The 23,796-nt window shown below is 28.9% G+C and overlaps 1 protein-coding gene across 2 annotated transcripts; it reads right to left on the bottom strand.

Annotated features, from left to right (window-relative positions):
• Positions 1–1,620: 1,620 nt before the first annotated feature.
• LOC132924583 (uncharacterized) lies at positions 1,621–6,989 on the bottom strand. Of its 2 annotated transcripts, none has more exons than XM_060988977.1 (6): positions 6,818–6,989; positions 6,083–6,202; positions 3,654–4,004; positions 3,242–3,311; positions 2,796–3,013; positions 1,621–2,422 (listed from the first exon to the last, which is right to left on the bottom strand). In XM_060988977.1, the coding sequence occupies exons 2-6, from the start codon at positions 6,179–6,181 to the stop codon at positions 2,375–2,377; spliced, it is 786 nt and encodes a 261-aa protein (XP_060844960.1). In that variant the 5' UTR covers positions 6,182–6,202; positions 6,818–6,989; the 3' UTR covers positions 1,621–2,374. The 2 variants fall into 2 exon arrangements, with proteins under 2 accessions (XP_060844960.1, XP_060844961.1); XM_060988978.1 differs by having other exon boundaries at positions 2,832–3,013.
• Between the last annotated feature and the right edge of the window lie 16,807 nt (positions 6,990–23,796).

Here is a 23,796-nt window from a genome sequence, read left to right as displayed (position 1 = left end):
TTAACAACATTCTAAAGTTATAGAGTATGTGAATATTGACTTATAAGGTAATGATAGTTAGTACTATCATATGACATTTTAAATATATTAATAATTTATTACTATATTTAATTTATTTTTTTAACTTAACCTACCATAATATTATTGATAGAAAAGTTAATTACATTTTAGAATTTTAAATGTATTCAAATATTATAAAGGTGACGATTTTTTACGATTGAACGCGCAAATCTCTTTTTCTATAAGTAATAAGTATATTACAACCGGTTGCTACTTAAATTATTGTTCTCTGTATTTAATAATTTAATTAATGCACTACTAAAGGTTTAACTAGACTAAAAACAGTAACATTTTAGTAGTAGGTACAAATAAAAAATTATGCATCTATTGATATTAATTTCATATTTATATTTTTATGTGAAACAATATTAGAATGTAAAGTAAGATAATGTTTTCGCATTTTATTACTAACCAATAGGTTAAAAATGTTTTATTTTTTACATTTTTAATTAAATAAGTTTAAGTACAATAGTATTGTGTTTTCACCCGGTACTAATATCTTAAGTCATATTAAATAAAGATTAAATATTTATGTCAACTTATGTATATTGTACCACTTAAAATATTTATTTTGTAAAGTGGTTTTAAAATCGTAACTTGACTTGAGGTATTTTTACTTGTCCAAACGTTTAAATTTAAAAACAGTGTTACTATAAGTATGCACGAGGTGACCAAACGATAATTCAACTATCCGAAAATACTACTATAATACCACATAATATTTAGGAGATAATCGTTATCAATACGACTTAAGAGTATTTTACCAAAAAAATCTAAATTTTTTTCTGAATTGTTCAACGTATTGAGTCAAAAATGACTTAAATTGTTTGTACCTGCAAATCTCAAAGAATGGTTATCCAAATTCACGACAAAAATGTAATGTAGCCTAAATGTATGTAGCTTATAGGCTCAAAAATCTCTCGACCAATTTTCACGATAGTTTCAGAGACTGTACTTAGAAGTATTTTAAAAGTTTAGAGGGTAATTAGGTATATCAAGTGTAAATCCAATGCGCCACATTTAGATTTTTCATTACAGTCGAATTAGTTGTCAAAGCGTTGTACACCAATGCCGATTCGCTCGTGAACTGAGATACACTAAAACCGAAATACATCAATACAATGCCATGTTTTATGTTTGTTCATATTTTTCTCAGCGAAGTCGGGTACATACAACTAGTACAATATAGTTAAATATTTGTTGGAAGACCGTCTGCGCTCGATTACGTTGTTCATCGTATATACACTGTATATTATAGTATATAGTATATAGTATATAATATATATATATTATACGATGATAAATCATTTTATTTAAATTCAACACATCCATTACTACAATGTGACCGACTCTATGATGACTGACAAGGTACACTATCAACACCTAATATAGCCAAAGTGCAAACTGCAAAGTGACTTTCTAGTTTCATTTCGTTTTTGTATTGTATTGTATTTTGTTTTACTACGTTGTTGTTTATACTATGTATTGATTATTAATAGTCCATAACATCAATTATCACCACAATAATTATAATCGTAGTATGGTATTATAACAAGAATATAAATTAAAAACATATTTTTATTCAATGATTATTTAAAAATCACGTATAAATAATAATAATAATAATAATAGAAAAAATACTTTGAATACAAAAATTAGCCAGCGGTAGGTACATACGTAATATACATGCATAGTATTACTATATTATTACTTAATGCTTTTAATAACATTTCATAGTACTTCACATGCATACATAATGAATAATCAGTGTTGTAGTATGAATAAAAGAAAAACATTACTATATATATATACTATTACAATAATATGTTATATAATATAGAAATATATGTATATAATATATGGTGTGATTTATTCGTCACAAGACACGTCTGTATATTACATAGGTGTCTTACGTTTAAAAAAAAATCACTACATATAGGTGTATATACAAATATAATATTATATTGTATACTAAAAAAAAAAATAATAATAATAATAATAATAATAAATATAAAAATAGTATGTACACACAGCACAAAGCTACATATAGACTACACGTTACACACTATTGTAATAAATAATATTACAGATTACAATGCTCTATAACGATGAAGACTGTGTGTGGGTGTGTGTTGTGTGTTTGTATGTGAGTGTGTGTGAGCGAGAAAGAGAGAGAGATTGTGTGTGTGTGGTTGCGTCGTCGAGCGCCGACTTCAGTGGACACCGCCGTTGTACATAACATAGTCCTTCGACTACGTTAAGTCCTTCAACATCCTTCCAACCACCACCATCATGATTTGGTCACTGCGACGAGTTAACCGTTCAACAGGTTCTGGACGGATCTCAATGCGGTGATCGGGATCTAAAAATATTAACGAAAACAGTCCAAGTGTAATTTTATTCTCAGCGGTAAATATTGCCTAGACATAATAATAACGTTAACACGACAATGTGGATATTATATTATTATTTTTATGTAATATTATGATGATATTATAATAAATATGAAGATGATGATGATATTACAATTATTTTAGTGACTAATTGATGCCATCACCATCACCGTATGCGTATTAATGTATTATACGTTTACTGTGTTTGTATGAAAACGATTTTAAACTTATTGTATAACAAGTCGAGTTTAGTTATTATTATTATTGTTATTAGATGGTTAGAACCAAGTTAGGCGTGTGTGTGTATACTACTACATCACCACCGTCACACACAACACGTACGTTGAATATTTCATTGTAATTTGTTTTTGTGTGTACCATCATGGGAGCTCCGGCTTTTCCGTGTACGGAGGCTCCAGCAGACTCGTGTCCGTAATCGGCACCGACGAAAGTCGCTACCGGAACTTTGTCATCGCTGCCGTACGTGGCACTGCCAGACACGGCGGATGCGGAAGCGGAGGAGGCGACACCGCTGCTCTGGTGGTGACCGTGAACGGCTCCTGTAGAACATGGAAAAAGAAACGAATATCAATAATTGTATACGATGTATAACTAATACATTATAATGATATAAAGTATAATATCGACCAACAACGATAATATACACGCGAGCGAAAACTGGTATATGTACACACACACACACATACATAATATTGTATATTATGATATTTATTTGTGCGTGTACAAAAACCTATTCGTTTATTATTTCTATTATTGCGAATGTATACCTGTTTGTCCTTGATGCATTTGTTTCTGGTTTAAGTACGTATTGACAGACTGTAATACATTGATGGGAATCTAAACATCAAAAAAACACATAACCGAATCAAGCGATTTCTATAAGGTAATAATTATGTATTAGGTATAAGTGTTAGTTATTGTATATAGGCGTACACGCGCATGTATGCTGTTTAATATTATACATACAGACATTGTGTTATTATGTACGCACAAACTGTATCCGTTTTCTTGCACACATAAACAGTATTTAATGAGCGCGTTTACTGCGTTACGCAGTCATATCGTACAGGTTCGTGCAGATAATTTTAAATAATTTTTAATGACACTTTGTACCTATTGTGGTATCGTATACCTTATAATATGACGTACACAATGATATTATAATACATGACAACTTACGGCGAAAATTCTGTCGAATAAACCGCCGGCGTTGCCGCCGACTCCGGGTCCGGCTACAGCTCCAACTCCCGAGTAATGCGAATCGGGTTTTCCGCTGTTACCGTATCCTCCGACAGCCGGCTTCATTGGCCCTCCGGTCGACGCAAAGTCGCTAGCACCGACGAATCCGACACCGGCTCCGGCTCCAGCACCTCCTGTACCGTATCCAGCACCGGCACCAAGACCGTTTCCGCCGGCGGAAGCAACAGCACTACCGTCGTCAGCCAGGGAAGCAGCCGCGTGGAAACCTCCCCAAGATGCGGACACGGAGTCACCGTTTTTGCTGATGAACGATCCGGATTGAATGATTTCCTGTAAACGAAAATGTTTCTAATGACACATGTATTATGTTAAACTAGTTATAGATTCGTAGTTTATATATATTCTCTATTCTCACTACGTATATTTAAAGTATCGTTTTATTTTTACGACGATTTATCTATGTAGATCAATATTTTGTTGAAACTGAATTAGTCATTTACCTACTCTCTTAATGTACCTACTTATAGAAACTATACTTGCATATAATATAAGACCAGCATTTTTGTATGTAGAAACTATAATTGTTTAAAATCAATAGGTACTTGTTGAAGACGCATTACTGCGTTACTTGCTTAAAATGTCCCCTCAGAAAAAAAAAAGTGTGGTAATGTTGACGGAATAAAGTGAATGGATGCGACCGTGAATAAGAAGCACGAGAGACTTTAACGGCCGTTGAGAATTTTGTAACACGCACTGCATAATAGTGTATAATTATTATTAATTATGTAGAAATGAGGTTCGCGTCAACGGCCTCAATGTTACACCCTACTAACTTATTTCTATATACCTGCTATTTATTATAATATTATTGTCGTCATTGTGAAGCGTCTAGGTACAATTAGTGATTGGTATATACACGGACGGATGTGAATTTCTCAACACTGTCAATCGATCAAATGTGTGAGAATTACATGAGAAAAACCATACAATGCGATTTAGTAACATCGAGTGTTGTTGAATGTGCACATACGTGAATATAAATATAATTATACTTTAAGTACTAAGTGGATTTACTTGAGTACAACGACGTGTAATATGGGAAATCGAGCGTAATAACACTAATAACAAAGACCACCACGATGGCGTGATTATAATATTATAATAACTATAATATACGAGCCTTGATGAAGAAATCGCTTAAAATTCATATTCATTTCGTGATACGCGTACGAATGATTTAATAATATAATATTATATGTGTGTATAAATAATATTTTCGTGGACTAATAAGCATAATTAGCACGAACCAACAACCGGAACGATAAGCGTTCGTTAGTGGGTATATATATATCTATTATCTATAATGCCCATCAGCCTATCATGTCCTTGTGCGCAAGTCAGCGGGATAATCTATGAATCTATGAGCCTACGTATCGTCCGCAAGGCCATTGTATCAATTATGCAACCAGGAGGAGTTCTTGTGTACGGAGTTCTGGACCACCTCACCATACCATTTTGCCATATTTCAATATTTAGGTATGCGAAGTGAAAAATTAAATTTTTTTAAAAATTATATGCAGGTATAAAATAAAGTATATAATTTGAAAATTTAGGACATTTTTTAGTTGTTTGCAACTGCGTTATATAATACTTATTATAGTGGTGAGACTCGTGGTTCTTTGATGGTTAAATCATTAAATAATTTATACTTAAAAACTGCTCAAAATAACACTTAAATACGGTTCGATATTCATACATAGATAACAATACACGACACACGTCATCGCGTATATACGTGCATAGATGTATATAATAATATTATTATATACGTTTGTTATAAAATACGTGTATATCGCGAGATATGTGTCAGCGCATTGGTATCGATATAGCCGTTTTCATTTTTCATGATTTATAATTTCAATCTCGATCGTCAGCCATTACGTTCAAGTTACGTGCCTAGGCTTGTAGGTATATTCGTACATTTATGGTTTTCACCATACCTGTCACATGCAATATTCAATATTGATACGCCGCATGCGTATAATATTAATATTCTATAATCCACATCACGGCTAGATGTTTTTGTATAGCTGCACTGTGCAGAGTATATTTGGTATAGGTTATAGTGTACCGAGGGATTATTACAAGGTGTGACAGTGATATCCACCTGGTACTAAAATGTTTAAAAGACTCTGAAGCGCACCGTATTCGATTTGTCGAGCTATTAGTGGGGCGAAATAAGCCAGTAATTCGAACAATTTACCACCAAGTTTAATCCCAATTTTTATTAAATTTGTAATTATCTGGTATTAACGATTTAACCATTAAATAAACTTACGTGTCGAAAAATTTCACAACACAATTATTAACATATTATATTAAACGAATATGATTAAAATATTACTCACGTTACTCTGATCAGATTTGTCTGCACTGGGAGCAGCAAGCGCTACACCCACAACCATGGCAATGGTCAACATTGTCTTGAAATTATTGATATGAGACATCTTTGTAAAAGTAGTAAATTTCTATAAATATTGATAAAAATAAAAGGCACGTCAAAATATTGAATTTATATAATTTAACTTTTATCATTTAAAAATGTTGTTGGTATCTATTTAAAAAAAAACTATATATATATCGAAATAAATATTCAAACTTCCGTAGACTACGTTGTTACTTAATTTAAAAGAAATAAGTGGTCGATATTACTATTAAAATATAAAGTAAATACTTATTTTCAATAAAAAAGTATGATATTATAACATTATTGTATTTGAAATGTTGTAAAAGAGAAAATACTAAACAATATTTTAAAATCACAACCGAAAAACGATTAAAGAATAAACTTCAATACAAACGAGTGGCCTAATGTTTTGTATCGTAATAAAATTGAAACTGTTTAACAGAATATAGTATTATAACAGGTATTTTAATATATATGATTTATGCGTGTGTGTGATATTTGCAAACGTCCCAACTCTTAAAGTCGCTTTCAAATCAAAGAACAGAAATGAAACGTTTACATGCAATTATTAAATTCTGCAATATAATATAATGCAGTATAAAATGCCTCGAAAGTCGCGCCGGGTCGAATCGAAATGACCCGTCGACGGGCCGTAATGGCGGTCGGGAAAACTTACATTGTGTGTATTATAGTTGTACAAGGAAATCTACGTAGTCGACTTGGCGCGGAGAGACTATATGTGTGTACGACGGAATATTGTCGTCGTGTTCAGGAAACTTCTCTCCGGGAAAATCGTTTCGATCGCTGTCGCTGCACTACCGCTACTGAACGCCGTCGACCGTTCGGATGTGCGATCAGGTGTATTTAATACATTCGGTGGACGGGACGGCGGCGGCGGCGGCGGCGGCGGCGATAGGGACCAGCCACCGGCAGTGTTGGTGGGAGGGGGGGGGCGAACTCGGCTGCAGTCTGGTGGAATGGGTAGGCAAAACCGCCGTGTTTTTCCGCCGCGGCCAAGGTCAACATTGGCACAAAGCCAGTGGATTAATCTCAAATCCTCAACCTCGTCGCTATTATTTATTACATATTTTTACGTGTACACGACGCATAATAACGCGTGTATATATGATTTAATTTTCTACGTATCGGATGATAAATATCTAAACAACAATAACAACAACAACAACCTCGCCGATCGCATTATATTCGTAATGTACATAAAAATCGACTTCATTGTATGGCGGCTGCAGCGCGGCGCGGCGCGACCACGACGACGGACGGGGAAGTGAAAAACCGGTGTAAGCCCCGAGGCGAACGATTTGCAAAATTACATATCAAGTGTGTGTGTGTGTGTGTGTGTGTGTGTGTGTGTGTGTGTGTGTGTGTGTGTGTGTGTGTGTATGTGTGTGTGTGTGTGTGTGTGTTTAGGAACGTGTTATGCGCGTGGTTATATTGGGTATATGCATGACGTGTATAGGTATAATAATCGTTTTGGTGTCGGTGGTTCGCGATAATAATAATATAATTTGCGAGAGTGAGATATATGCGTGGACGAGGATGACGATTAATAAAATTGAGGAAACGCGAGCACACGAATGCAAATGCCTTTTAATGTATTTGAAAAGTCCAAACGAGGAAATCGTTATTACATAATTATATTATATTTCACTCGTTATGCATCTCGCGCACACAGTATGTAAGTACTAACGATCGGTGCACTTATACATATTTATATATATATAATATATATATATATATATATACAATTTAACAATTATAATAAGAATAACGATAAAATGATCATCACTATAACAATATGTAATACCTATTGATTGGGCCTGTATAAATCGAAAATTATTATGCCAAACGTGTGATGATGTGGACAACAGATTGTGAATTTAAAAACAAAAATTATAACCGAAAGAGTGTATCTCGTCATTGAATAGACAATAGCTGTTTTAAATTATATACTGAAAAACAGCTCTGAATGGAGATGACGAGACATCCTCTATATTCATTTCCAGGAGATTTTATAAGTAATTTACGTCAAGTACATATAGGTACTATATTGATAATTTATTTTTTTTTAATGATATTTTAAGTATTATTAGAATGATTAAAGTTCTCTACGATCAATATTTTTTAATAATTACGAAATAACAAAACAATTAAGGAAAAAAATAGTTGTTATATTATGTCTGTATAATATATTCAATTTAGTTAACATTTTAACTTTAACCCTTCATGAAAAATGTATATAGATTAATGGTAACATTTTAAAGCTTAATCTTGTATTAAATATTAAAGTCTTATGTATTATATTTTTTATGAATTTTAAGAATTTTAAAATAATTTGCATATTTTTGTTTATTTATATAAGTACTATCAAAATAATAGAAATAAAGATAAATGATCGATGTAATATAAAAAAATAAAAAAAAAATACTAAAATACTTTATTCATCGTTAAAACTACTAACTAGTAATTTCGTCAACATTTAAATTTTAAATGTTAAAAAAAAATTTGTGACTGTATCACCTATATGTATCTATAATATATTTTAATTTTTAATTACTGTAAGAAAAATGTATGAGGTTGATCGAATATTAAATTTTTATGTTTTTTCTCACAAATAAAATAGTATCATACGTAATATAAAAAAGTTGAAAACTTAAATTGTCTACGAATAGTACAAAAAAAGCCAAATTATTTTGAAAATTATATTATGTATTCATGTCTAGAAAATGCTAATATAGATATATATTCGGTGAACATTTCAAGTTTGTGGTTATTCATTTTTGGTTTACAAAAAAAAAAAAAATGCTATTTATTTTGTCGAAAATGTATGTATAAATAATGCAATTTTTCTGTAATTTCTGTTTCCCTAATTTCTTCAAAAGTACTAAAAATTTAAAAGAACATTTTTAGAACTCCCAAAATTGATGTCAAACAAAAAAAAAAGTCCACACACACGGGGGCGAGTAAAAATGAAACCATTCGACGACGTTATCTAAAAATCGGTTAAGTTATCGCCCCTCTGTATTTTTATAACTTCAAAATATCGTCAATAATAAACGGCTAATACTTGTTAATATTTTAAGACATGTTAAGTTATTATATTTTGTGTATAATTATTTCAATGACGGTATATGTAATAATGCTCAAGGTGTCTAAGTTTCCACTGGTGAAAATACTCGTGCAGTCATGGGAAAATTTCACTTTACCCATTAATGTTTAGCTTTCGGCGTTTCCAAATAAATTTAATAGTGTTAAGCACTTTCAATACTATAGTGCTATTGTCGAATTTAGAATACATTAACAACTTAATGTGGACATCTACTGTGATGAAATATTTGTGAAATTCGCAATGGAAAAATGCGGGTGTTAATATTGGTTTAATGTAAGTTTCATGTGGGACTTTTATTTATTTTCATAGTTTTAACAATATACTATATTATATTTTATAATATACCTAGTTGTGAGTTTTAAAATTAAAAATAATTTCTCTCCAGGCTTTACTTAAACTTTAACTTGGCTTTACAAATTAACCCGAGAAGGAAAATAATTTTTGATAATATATTGGTTGTCGTGTGATATTTTTAGTCCTGTCGATAGCACGTAGGTATATAAGATCCTAAAACCCCTTATAGTTGTTCAGTTATTCAATATCCCTTTATACATTTATAATATTATTATGAATATTAGTGATATTACATACATAATGTTATAAATAGATAACTAATGAGTATAATGCAATTTTATTGTACAGCCAAATTTGAGCAGAAAATAATTTTATACTTCCTAAGATATGTAATAAAAAGCGTATATAATTCGCTTTAGTATCTGCAGTCGAACCATTTATAACCAGGTCTTGTAGCTCATAAGTATAAGTGGTACATTATCGTCTATCATCATCACTCATATATGTATGTGCTGTGTGTGTGTATGTTATGTGCAGATTCCAAGTACGTATATATATGCTTGCTGATATGTTTTTGTGGTGGTTTGTGCAAAATCCGGTTTATCTGGTACGGCGTCATGGAGGTCATCACGACATACAACACGCTCTGAGCACTGCCGTAGGTAGTTATCAGGGAAAACCGTGGTAACAACGAAAAACAGTGAACTCCTACGTCATGTCCGTTGCTGTACATCATGAACCATGATGTAGCATTCTGTTCTGTATTATAATAGTAATGATATAAATATTTTCGTCTTTATTTTTTTTTATTCTTTGTATTAGATGCATTAAGTTCCAATGTGCTAACAATGGAACTGCGGATTATTATTTCAACTCGAACACAACCATTGATTGACTTTAAGCTCAATGGGCATTGCATACTATGAACGCACCACATTTGAACAATTTTGCACTAAATACCTACTGTTAGCAACTTAAAGGAGTGTACTGAAAATATAAATATTTTCTGAATGCCGAAAAGAAAATAGTTTAATACATATAACTCTATAAGTATAAGATACAATTTAATACCTATGATAAACTATATATGGTTTGTTTATATGGACACGGAATCGAATATCCTAGGCCAGAATCCAGGAGGCCTACTATAGGTGGACTTATTTGTATAGGTATCGTAAATAAAGATCATAATAATAACCAATTAGGTATATAATAATATAATAGGTGTGAAATATGTTTATATTTATATATTACTTAATTAAAAGAAATTTAACATTTCAATTCTACCTATTATTGTAGGCATTTACGGTAATTACTATTCCATCAATAGTAGATAACACTATCGACGTCTGCAGTGAGTAAAAGGCACGGTAAATTAAAATATAATATAATAATATTATTATAAAATTATTACTATAAATTATAATAAATTAACATTATTCGCAAACTTTTTTATAAATGTTAATAAATACAATAGGTACAAGATATTAGATAAATTACTTATACAATATTTCAGTATTTGTCACAAGGCCGTAACTGAAAATATTTTGGGGTGATTCGATATTTTTTAAATATTGATAATTGGAATTTGGAGTAAAACACTAGAATGAAAAAAATTATTTAGTATTCTAGAATAAAAATACTAATACAATTAATAAAAATATAAAAATTTTAAAAATATATTGGTCGAAGAGTATTTGAAAAGTATTTAAGTATTCGAATACTTAACAAGACTGCCAGTGGCGTATTAGGCCAGTGTCTCCAGAGGCTCTGGCCTCGATGCCGCCAAGGTAAGTCCAAGTTGGGAGATTGCAGTACTTTCGTGACATTAATAAAACACCTCTGAGAAATTATTTTTTTTAATCGAACGAAGGCTCAAAAAAATTATTTTTAATTAAGTATATTTAAGTGGGCCTCCAACTCTTGCAAGCTCAAGGGCCATTAAACTTCACGCCACGGCACTGCAGACTACGCTGTACAATATTATACTATATATAATAACGTAATTATACTTGCGTATATTTTTTCTATAAAAAAATACATACAAGTATTAGAATACATCATAATTTAACCGAACATTTTTTGTTTGTGACGTACTTTTTAAGTAACAAAATGTTAAAATGTTGTTACTTATTGTAGGCACAAAATGCACTACATTTAGTTTTAAATCAACGTATAATATTCAACAGTTGAAAAATAAGAACAGTTTACAATATTATAATTATTTTGCATAATATCGAATACTTACTGTAAGCTGGTGATTTTTAAATTAAATAAATCGATATAAAACCTAAGTTATCGCCCATCATATCATATATGTTAATAAATTATAATAATTATTAATTATACATGGTTGTTTTCAGTATATTTCGTGCGTCACCAGTTGTATTAATTATTTATTATATTATATGTTTATGAATTTTACAAAACGAGTAACTTTTATTTTATTAAACCAATGGCAGTGGTGTAGTGAATGTCAGAGACGTATAATTATATTAATACGAATAATAAGTAATCGATAATATTATTTGAAAACTTATTTTTGTACAAAAACTTATTGGTATTTTTGTATACTAGAGTACCAGTGACTTGACACCTAAAGACTGAGAACATACTAAGCAACTAAGCCTGAAGCCACCTAGTATAATAGTATGACGAATGACGATAGTATAACAATGGTTATTAGTTTATTACTTTGCACTTACTATAATACTTTTATAGCTTGCATACATCTTGTGCAAATTACGAGGTTGATTGGCCTGGAAAACAACTAACGATATTTTCAAAGAATCGATTTACTACAAATACTAGCCATCACCGTGGAAATAATATATTCCTGGAAAAACTCGTCGACGACAACGTATTTCTACAAATAGTGGTTTTCACATAAGCCAGACGATTTAATGTACGTGCACTTTTCCTTGTGTAGTTTTGTCCAGACGTTCCCAAGGAAACTCTCGAAAAAAGATCTCTAAAAATTTAATTGCTTTTTCGTTATTGATATAGAACATTTTTAATTTAGTTTTTGGTATTGTGCAAATTCAAACCAAATTTAGCGAATTTTCGCTTCGTAAATCGTAACACCTAACGCACTATATATTTTGTTATAATATTGATTTATTTATTGAAGAAAAAAACGAGATATAGAGACCAGGATACACTATTATAATGATGATAATGATTGGTATTTAATGAAAGTTACAAAATAGTATACCAACATTGTGTATAGCATAATTGGGTCACATACAAGAAGGGGTGTTAGAGTCAGATCCCTTTCAGGGCTTTTATTTTATTCTTGAGTATATGTGGTCAAAATTCAGAACTCAAAATCAAACATTTTTAAATAAGAAGGGGTCATGTTCTTTAAGAGAAGCTTAAAAATATAATCTTGTTATGTACATCACAATATCGTGATGGAGATAGGTACGTAGGTCGTTAAGGAACGGATTTAAATGCAAATTGCAATTTTTTTTTGAATGTCCGAAAATATTGCTTTCCATGCACAAAGTTCATTTCATACATACATGGCAGGGAGAGGACAATAAAAAATACCCAGTGATGTATTTAGGCCGGGATCATAGGGACTCAGTACCCGGGGGACCATAGGACCTTTATCATAACATTAAAAAAAAAAAAAATTCTTAACATTTCTTTTTAAATTAAATTATATTTAAGTTAAAAATAATTTAATTTGAAATACGAAAAACAATATATAGCGGCAGCATTTAATATCTTATATATTATTATCTAATTATTTACGTCATTGGTTTTTCAAATTGGTGGTTAGTTATAAAAATAAATTATCATAGTTTGTATGCAGTAATTGAGGCATAATTATTTTAAGAATATTATTTCGAAGACGGAGATTTTAATATAATATAGGGTTCGCGATTCTATAATCTATTGACGAAATCATTATAATTTAATACGTTATTTCGTCTTCGTCTCCTTATACATACAATATATATATATATATATATATATATATATATATATATATAATATTATAAATTATAAATTATATTATCTACATTTATATTTTCAATTATTATTACCATTTTATTCAGTGACGGTTTTTAGGAGTGGTAAAGCAGACGCTCACCCAATTTAATTTTTTTTTGTGACAGCTGTTATGTTCTGTCATATTTTCAGGATAAATATTCAAACTTTTAAAAAAAAAAAAATTCTTTACACGAACTTTTTACTATATTTTATGTAACATTATGTACATGATGGTTAAAGGTAAGTATAATTCAAAGGCTGTGGTAATTTATAAAGATTCCAATAAAACTAAACTACTTGAATTATGAAATAAAAATGAAAGTTATATGTAATTTATTATAGAATTATTATACAAATTGTATTCTTTATTTGAAATATGTAATTATCGGGGGGGGGGAATTGAAAATAGCCCCCTCCTCGATATTTTAAAAACCATCACTGATTTTATTTATTAATAATGTTTAAACGTGTACATTTGAGTGTGGAAGTTTAAAGTTTCGTCTATAATAGTTCAAATAAAATAAATGTTATTCTACAAGTATGTAAAACCAAATTAATATTTTATTTCAATATGAAATTTGTTTTTTCCACGTTAACACATTTTATTAAATTTTAAATATTACATAAGTTGGTTGCCATAAGCCCATCGGCCATAGCCATAGACATAAACGTAAGCAACTAACGAAATAAATATTACACGATAATACGACATGAAATAAAAACACAAGGATTAAGAATTCTAGGAATGAGTGCATTTATATATATTCTAAACCTATTAGTTCACTTCAGTAGTTACTAATTTGATGAAACTATTATTAAGTTACAATTTTAAAATAATTATATTGAGTACATTTATCAATTATGTATATGCTGTTATTGCGGTTGAAATGTACAACCTCGCCTCAATCATAAAATATAAGGAAATCTATAATACTAGATCGAGGAGATAATATAGGAATCTAAAACTCTAAATATATCTTGATAAACTTAGTATTGTAATATTATAAGTCCAAAACACTAATAGGCACCATAATATTTAACAATTAAATGTCAAAGTTAAACATTAATAATATAATATTAGGTGTGTTGCAAATTATAAAAAAAAATGTTACCAAGTCAAAATAACACATACACACACGTCATAATATGACGTACCTATTAATTAATATTTAACAATCTAATAATCTCATCCTATGTTACTTTTGTTTAAGTTTTAAAATCACAGAAGTCCGTTATCATACGTATGTATGATTAGAAGTAAATGACAACATTTTTTGTATATTTAAAGTTAGATTTATAAGTTTTGGAAAAGTCCCTAAATCGGATGGATCAATAGGGGGTTATGTAAGTAGAAAAAAATGTATTATTTACGCACATAAATAAAATAGCAAATAACAATAACAATGTCGGCAGTATGAGCGTAATTTTTCCTGTAGGTAATCAATTCTACTGTCTTGTTCTTGTTCAGATTTATAACTATAACTATAACAAATACATATATATACTAATAAGCAATAATAATGATATATTATGTCTATTATGAATTAACTCATTAAAGTATTTGGCTTATTTTACGTAACGCAATTGTACCTATCCACATAAATATATAATTATGATATTATTATAATTACGTACCTATACTATAGTAATGTGCTGCGGTGTAAATAAATTGTCATTAGGTATCGTTAATAAATAATAAACTACCAGTGACGCAGCGATTACTACTATTAGTGCGGTACTCATATTTTAAGAGAAGAGTTGTAATGTAGATTGAACCGAGTTTATTTATTATACATAGTATGTCATGCCTTATGCATTTATGATATTATAATATAGGTACGTACGTTTTACCATGAAATCAATAATATATGAAATCATGTTTCATTCCTTTTTGTCTTGTGATGTATACTTGCGCATAATAAATAGTATCTACCTAAGTACCTAACAATAATAATAAAACAATAGTTTAGAAACTTGCTTCGCTGATAATTTGGATTGATACATACAAGTTAAGGATCAAAGCTAATTATTAGGAAATGGTTTTACAAGTTTACAATAATAATAATAATAATAATACCATATGATATAAAAGTTTAAAAACAATCATAACAAGTTAACTTCCAAAAAATATATGTTTTTATTAAGAGAAAGTCAATGTTTTATAATGAAGATAAAATATTCTAATATACAATGTTTCATAATTGTATGTAACTATGTAAGTATGTTATGTAATTTTAAATAATCTAGTATTGTATTTATATTCAAAACAACTTTTTTAAAGGAAAAACGTGTTTGTTTTGTTTAAATCGGTTCCGCTTCACTATAATGCATTTGGATTTAAGAGGTAACCGTGACTTAAATTTACTACACAACTCTACGATGCAGTGTGTTTCACTTACAATAATCACTTCATAATAGAATCCATTTACTAAAATCTGAAGTCTTGAACTAAACGATATAATAAAATTAATGTCAAAATAGACGTATTATAAAATTATATATATGTATTGCCTATTATGGGCCATATTCGTTTTAAGTTATATTGAATATTAATTTTAATTATTTTTTATCCCAATCTTTTTATAAGGTATAGTTTTTTTTTCAATTTTGAGTCAAGACCAATAATTTTATCACCACGAACTTTAAGTTTGTTTAACTATTATTTTAACTGTAAACTATCAATTATCAAATGTTTTAAATTTACCAATCTAATATTTGCAAATCCCAAAAAAATAACAATTTTCAATGATAAAGATTGATAAATATTTACTTATTAAAAAAGTACCTATTTTTCTATTTAGTTAAGCTGAACATTTTGTCACTGAACAGTAATAATTTGAAAACTAAAATGGTTGAGTATTAATAAATAAAAATATAATTTACATCTGCAGTATAGTTAAACAGCGTTAGATAAATATAAGTTAATATTGACTAAATATTTGTTAAATACATGCACTAAATATCGATGAAAAAAATCTTATTTAGTAGATAAATAATTTTAGTTCATTCAATATTTACTTAATATTGGTAAATGTTAAAAAATTGATATTTAATCAAAAAAAAAAATGTTTAAAAATAAATATTTGCTTAACACTCAATGATAGTTTGTGACTTGGGATGTGGGTTATTTTGTTCTCTCGATTAAAAAAGTTATGTACAACTAAGAGTGCACGTAAAAAAGCAAAAGATAAAAATAAAATTGTAGGACTTGACGGAATTTTTTTTTTGAAAACTTATTGAAAACTAACTTAACTAAATTGAACAACTCTACTAAATTATTTCCGTGGAAATTACCACAAAAACGGTAATGAAAATATTTAATTATTATTAATTAAATAGTTGTTTAGGTACTTGAATGTATAAAATACTAAAATTCTTAATTTTTAAATTGTCGAAATTTATCGAAAAATTTTAATAAATAAAATTCCCATGGCCATTCCCTAAGTAACATAATGACTAATTAATATCCATTTTCAAAATTGAAGTCCGTCGAATACAAGTTCCTCAATTTTGTCTACCTTTTTGGCAGTTTTGTTATTTGAAAAGCATAGCGTATATTTGATAAAATCTGTACCATTGACATAATGACATGTGCTTGTGCTTGTGCGTGCGAAAATTTCTTGGCATGGTGCATAAGTGGTCCTAATTGAAAATAAATTGCCAACATATTCGATTCTTTGAATATATAAAATAAAAAAAAACGCTTACCGGCGGTGGAGACAATATAATAATAATTAATAATATTTATGATCGGTTTACTATAACATATTTTATAGTTGAATTTTCATAAATTAAATGCTCAACTTTATTTTGTTTCTATTAATAAAACTTATAAAAAACCAATTGTAAACCAAACTGGTTTAACGTAAAAGTTCTCGTTTTTCCTTATTTATTTGTCTTGTTTTTTTAACGATAATTAAAATAAGATCGGAGTATTTTTTAACTTGTGACCAAAATCAGTATCTATACTGTATAACTTAACCAATATATTGGTATTAATTTGGTATACACATTTTAAGATAATCCGATTTTATATTGCAATATTATTTTTTTGTACATATTTTCATAAATCAATACTACTTGTTTATATTGTTTTATTAAGTTAATAACGAAAAATACAGCTGATTATTTAAGAAAAATTCATTTGAATTTGATTTCCAAGTTTAGTACATTTAGATAGGTAGTATTATTATTAGTAGTATTATTTTAAATAATAATTAAGTTGTATATAAGAATGTTTCCTTATTATTTTTTCAATAGTACCTACGTCAATGAAATGAAATCATCCGCAGATAAAAACAGTTTATTACTTTTGTAATTAAACTTGTTTCTAATTTCCCGAATGATTTCATGCATGCAATTTTACCAGAGTTGTTATAAAATAAAATCTGGTCTTGCACTATTAAAATAAATAAATAAATATGTATATTAATAAACATTTCATTATACTAATGTTCATGGTAATAATGCGGATATTGTGAATAGTGTATGTTAAGTTAATTAATAAGTACTAACTCAGTAAATTTATTTTTAACTGAAAAAACAATTTATTCACTTATAAAGTTTACCATAAACGTGGTATAAAAAGAATACAGATGCAAATTTCAGGTTATAAAATATAAAATCCAAGTTACTGCTATCCAAACATTTAAAACAATTGTTAAAAAAATAATTCATATTTTAAATTATAATACAGTGTTTCTACTTTAATGTAAGTATTTGGTAGTAGATATAACACCGGGAAATATTGCTCAGAAATAATATTTGCCAGGAATATATTTATTTTAGTTTTACACAGGAATCGGGTAGCATTTTAACTGGAATAAAAAAATAAGAAAACTTTTTGAAAACTATTAAATAATATTATGTGGAAAATTGTGTACAAGAATAATATTTTATGGAAATTATTAATATTGAATTAAAATTTATTACATCGACATTCGACATAGTTTGATAAACACAAATGCCATCTGTTTTTTGTTTCAATAATTTATCGGACGATGCTATTTTTAGGCTAATAAGCACAAAATATGATCCAAATTACGTAACAAAAAAATAGAAAAATAAAAATCCTTATAGCTCAATAAATATTTATAAATTAATCTTAACAAAATAAAAATAATGTTTATTTTATTCATAGTTATTATTAATTAGTGACAGTAATTCTGAACCATTATTGCTAGTCCTTGGTTCATTTCATCACCATTATCATCGAATATTCGAATGTCATCTGGAGTGTAATTGGTTGATATTACACTCAGGTACCAATTTTATTTTTCTAATCTTCTTGCTCGTTTAATGAGAAATTTTTTTTTAGTTGGTAAAACGGAACCTGTATGATGTCGCAGTTGATGCAAGTCTGTTATATTTTACCAAAAGTATAGAAAGTGGTATTTGAATGTTTAGTTATCAGACACTATCGATGTAAGTCAGTCCCTTCAATATGATGTATTGGATGTAAAGTACGAAGTATTTTGGTTTAAGTCCAAAGTTCAGATGTAATTTTCTCAATGGAAAATTAGACCTAAGTTGGATGAAGATGGGAGACTAGAAACGATTTCAGTATATTTCATGAGTCTAAATTAAATTAGCTTCTAAATTAAAACGAACAGACATATATAGATAATATATATGTATGGAGGATGTATATAATATACTAATATCTATAATAAATTAACACAGACGAGGACTACAAAGATTTCATTTTTAAATTTATTTTAATGTTTTATAATTTAAATATTATTATTTTATTTCATTTCAAATTATTGCTTCAACTTAGTAACTATTAACTAATTTTAATAGTATGTACGATATACCTATTCAATATTATTTTCTAATTTTGAATTTGTATAATTATATAATATTATAGTAGTCACCTAGACCAAGTATTTAGGTATTTATAGTTATATTTGCTACAAATATCTATTGTCTAAATTTATTGACATAAATAGTTAATAACAGTAATATAATATAATAAAAATAATACCATCAAAATCTGTTTAAATTTGGGGTAAATTTAATATGGTCGATAAACCGGTATGGATAATGGATATTAAGTTAAATTTAAATTTAATCATTGAATAATAATGATAAAATGTCATTAAAATGATCAATAAGTGGAAAATGTGGGTCAGTTTCTATTTCTAAGAATAATTCATAATTTTTTTATATAAATAAATATTGAATTACATTTAATTTACAGCTCCAAATGTTTATAGTAAAAAATTGCGCTAATGTATATTTATTGTGCTGTAAGACCAACTAATAGAGATAAACTATTGGCAGCAAAACCTTGAAATCAAATATTGTATGCATTTTTAACTAAAAAATAATTAATTTGCATTGTTATTTGTTAACATTTTAAGTTCCAAAAATTATAAAAAAAATTCCCAGCATGATTTTATAATTTTATATTTTTAATTTGCATAAGTACAACTTACCAGAAGTTAATATATTTCTATTATATAACATTAGAAAAAATTTATAAATATTAAATTCAAATGCACATAAAAAATGAATATTTAAATTCCTGTTTTTTTTACAAAAAAAAAAGTATGTACGTATCTAAATCTTAAGTTAAAATTTTAATCTTAATTTTTAATTAAATAAAAATGTTGAAATGCTTAATCACGAAAGAATTTAACATTTTTGTGGCTCTAAAGAACTTGCAAAAACTTAAACTTTAAACTATAATAAAAAAAAATGCGACTGTATTTCTAATTTACTCTTAAAAAACTGAGAAAAATTTCGAAGTTCTTAATTTGTTGTAAGAATAATTAATAGGGAACTGTTTATTAAATTTTCAACCTTTTTTATTCGCAAACGTAAATATAATATTATAATACATTAATTGTAAAAAATGTCTATAAATAGCACAAAATATTATGAAAATTACACTATACCTAGAAAATGCTGTTATAAGTATTTATTGAAAATCTCAAGTCTTTATTATATACAGTTACCTATTTATTTTTGAATCTTATGATTTATTCTACTATGTGTATTGACTTAAACAAACTTAATTTAACAGTAATTGTTTGGTAATTTACTGTATAACTATTATTTTTTATAATAAATTTGGTTTTTAAAATTTAGGTTTATTTCAATCTAACTTACTTATAGAAAAATAAATTAGGGTAGGTACTAAACCAATGGCATTATAAAATAATTGTTCAGTAAATATTTGTAGAAATATATGCTGCTGATAGATGGTCTTTGTTTATAATCGTTTTTCGTTTTATTTAATACAAATTTAATTCACCCATTTCAGTGACTTACTCAAAATCAGATACACTCAACACTTACTATACAGACTTAATCGCCTATGTTTTTTCTTTTATTATTATTTCGAAATATACTTCGAATTTAGTAAAGTATTAAAATGTCAACTAGATCCAATTTATAGACTGATCAACTCTCAAATTTGAATATTTTTAACCCTACTTCTCCTAACGACGGCGTATTGCAAAAAAAAAACACACTAGGTATAGAAAAATCAGTTTCAATTTCAATTGACTAGTTTGGTGGTTAAATTAAAAGGATTAGCTTTAATATTAGAGTAAATTTACCTATTATCAAATTTAAAGATAAGAATATTATCTAGACAATGACATATGATTTTATTTATATTATCATTTTACAGTGAGTTATGAACATTTTAAAGTTGTTATATTTTACATAGCTTTTAACTCACATTAAAATAATAATATCATTAAAAACATATGTCATTGCCTAGATAATATTCATACCTTTAAATTTGATAATAGGTAAATTTACTCTAATATTAAAGCTAACGTCACAAAATGTATTCTGCTGAACGAAAATTTGTTATGATGTACGTTAGTAAGACAGAGACAAAACATGCGGGTATGGCGTCCTCTTAATAATGGAAATATCTTTTCAATAGTATATTATTATAGAAATCACTGTTGAATATTTAAAATATTTATCATAATATTATGAAAAATATTTATTTTCCTGTTTTCTTAGAGACGTTCATGATACACAGTACACTTTTAAATTGTGTGTAATATTAAACTGAAGAAAAAAAGTGGGATTCTCAATTCGCTATTTTTATCAGTTTGATTAATTGTACACCATTATTATTACGTGTATTCCATACTGTTTACAAATAAAATAATTAATTTGTTTATTATATGTCGTTATGTGGATTGTACTAGCGAAGGAAATTATTGATAAAATGATAAAGAATAATGTACTAGTAAAAGTGAATTGACTTTTAATTATAATAGGTTTATAAGATTTGATAAAATATTGTGTACAATTAAAGATGCAGAAGCCACACAATAATAATATATTAAACTGATTTCGAAGTAGGGAAATGGAAAAAAAACGATGCTGAAACTACGTAACTGAGTTAAAAATAAACGAAACAACTTCTTACTACCTCGTCGTATTCGTGACCTTGCAGAGTTTGTAGAAAAGGTATATACGATATAATTTATCGTAAAAGTTGTTTTGGATATGGCCAAAAATAACAATAAAAAATTACAACACAGTCAGTGCTCGTCATAATAATAATATTATGTTTAATTATTTTTGTAATTACTTATACCTACCCATTTGTCGTATTTAAAAAGAGCAATATGTTTATCGTACATTGTTTTTCGACATATAATGTCTGCGCTCATTAGCATTTTATATTTATTACGATTTGCAATTCGTCTTTAATGTTTTTTTCTTTTCCTAAAGTTTTCTAAAATGTTTACTCGAGAGTATATTCTTTTCGGATTTGAGTATCAGACGTGTACGGATGCGTATCGCCCTAGCGTATCACGAACATATTTTTACATAATATTCGAAAATGATTTTAATTTTAAATTGTTATAATATTCGAATCGTCTTGATTCACCGTATATGCCTATGTCTATATCACGCATGCGCGTGCATAAATACGGATGTGAATGTAGGTTTGCAAATTAGAGTGTTCCAGAATATCGGAAAACCGGCGGCGGCGGCGGCGAGGTTATAATCATGCGGTGGCAGCTCTACTATGACTTTCGCCGACTGCGACCGCTCGGCAGGGTACGACGGTGCCAAGGATTTTCCGCTCGCCCGCTGCCGATAATTATATCATAAACGACTTACAATAATTATGAGTGACAACTCGCCGGCGCCGAGGACGATGACTACTATAGAAAGAAACAATACGAATCTCGAAGCCATTGTCTAGTGCTGTATCAGTCATAACTCATATATTAGAATACAATAAATAGCAATAAAGCCTAAGTAATAGACAATATAGTATATACGTCATATAGTCGTGGTATGCGATACGAAGAATTATGATCGACGACCGCCGTTCTCACCCGTCGACCAATTATATTATACTAACATTTAACATAGACAAAATCGTAGGTAAGTATTTATGCCTACTTATGCCATAATGACGTGATTTCGCCGACGAGTGTAATAGACCGATTAATCTATTCGTATTCGACTACATCTATTACATAAAATCGCTATGAACAAATGTAATGCCACACTGATGCATATAGGAGTTGGTAATAACGGGCGAGAGGTATCTCAGTGTCCGCGAGTCGTTTCAATGAATATCTAATTTTGTCCTGTTTCAATGAATACAAAATATAATATTTACGATTATTAGTCATACCACTACGCTAACGTTGCGTCCGTTTTTCGTGAATTTTTTTACCACACGAACGTACACATAATAGTCACACGACTGTTCCCAGAGCACAATTCGATATTTATCAATTTACATACATTTGGCCAACATTCTTTCGACGTGTCTTTAACCATTGTGTGCGATGTGTTCTGTTTTATCGGCGTCGTTATACGATGTTGTTGTTTATAGTGTATACAATTGTAATATATATATATGTACTCGTATATACAGGCTCATAAACTGGAGCTGCAAGAACTTATAGTGTGCACTCGTATATAGTCCTATACCCTGCGAACGTGATTTTCTCTAAATTTTTACTTTTAATCAAGATTTTCCGTTTGTCTATAGCTGTTGAATTTTTGTAAATCCGTTTTTAAACTCGGCTTTCTCGACACTATACTTTGTTCTACATTCACCGCATTAACGCATCGATAACATCGCGGCAAGTACGCGCGCGGTGACGGTCACGATTGCGTGCGGGATGGCGTTTCCGCAAATAGTCCTCTCGTTTGAATATCGTGTGCGATTTTATACAAATGACCGTTGCAATAGTCCTCCGCCACGGCCGTCGTGATCATCGGCC

Source organism: Rhopalosiphum padi, chromosome 3 (genome assembly GCF_020882245.1).
Source record: "Rhopalosiphum padi isolate XX-2018 chromosome 3, ASM2088224v1, whole genome shotgun sequence".
Classification (NCBI taxonomy): domain Eukaryota; kingdom Metazoa; phylum Arthropoda; class Insecta; order Hemiptera; family Aphididae; genus Rhopalosiphum; species Rhopalosiphum padi.
Note: the sequence above shows the minus strand (reverse complement) of the source record. Positions and strands in the feature narration are given on the sequence as shown.

Coding starts and splice junctions, on each gene's coding strand:
- LOC132924583 (XM_060988977.1), bottom strand. CDS start 6,181: ATGTCTCATATCAATAATTTCAAGACAATGTTGACCATTGCCATGGTT. Junction 4,005..6,082: donor ACAAATCTGATCAGAGTAAC/GTGAGTAATATT, acceptor TTTCGTTTACAG/GAAATCATTCAATCCGGATC. Junction 3,312..3,653: donor TATTCGACAGAATTTTCGCC/GTAAGTTGTCAT, acceptor TTTGATGTTTAG/ATTCCCATCAATGTATTACA.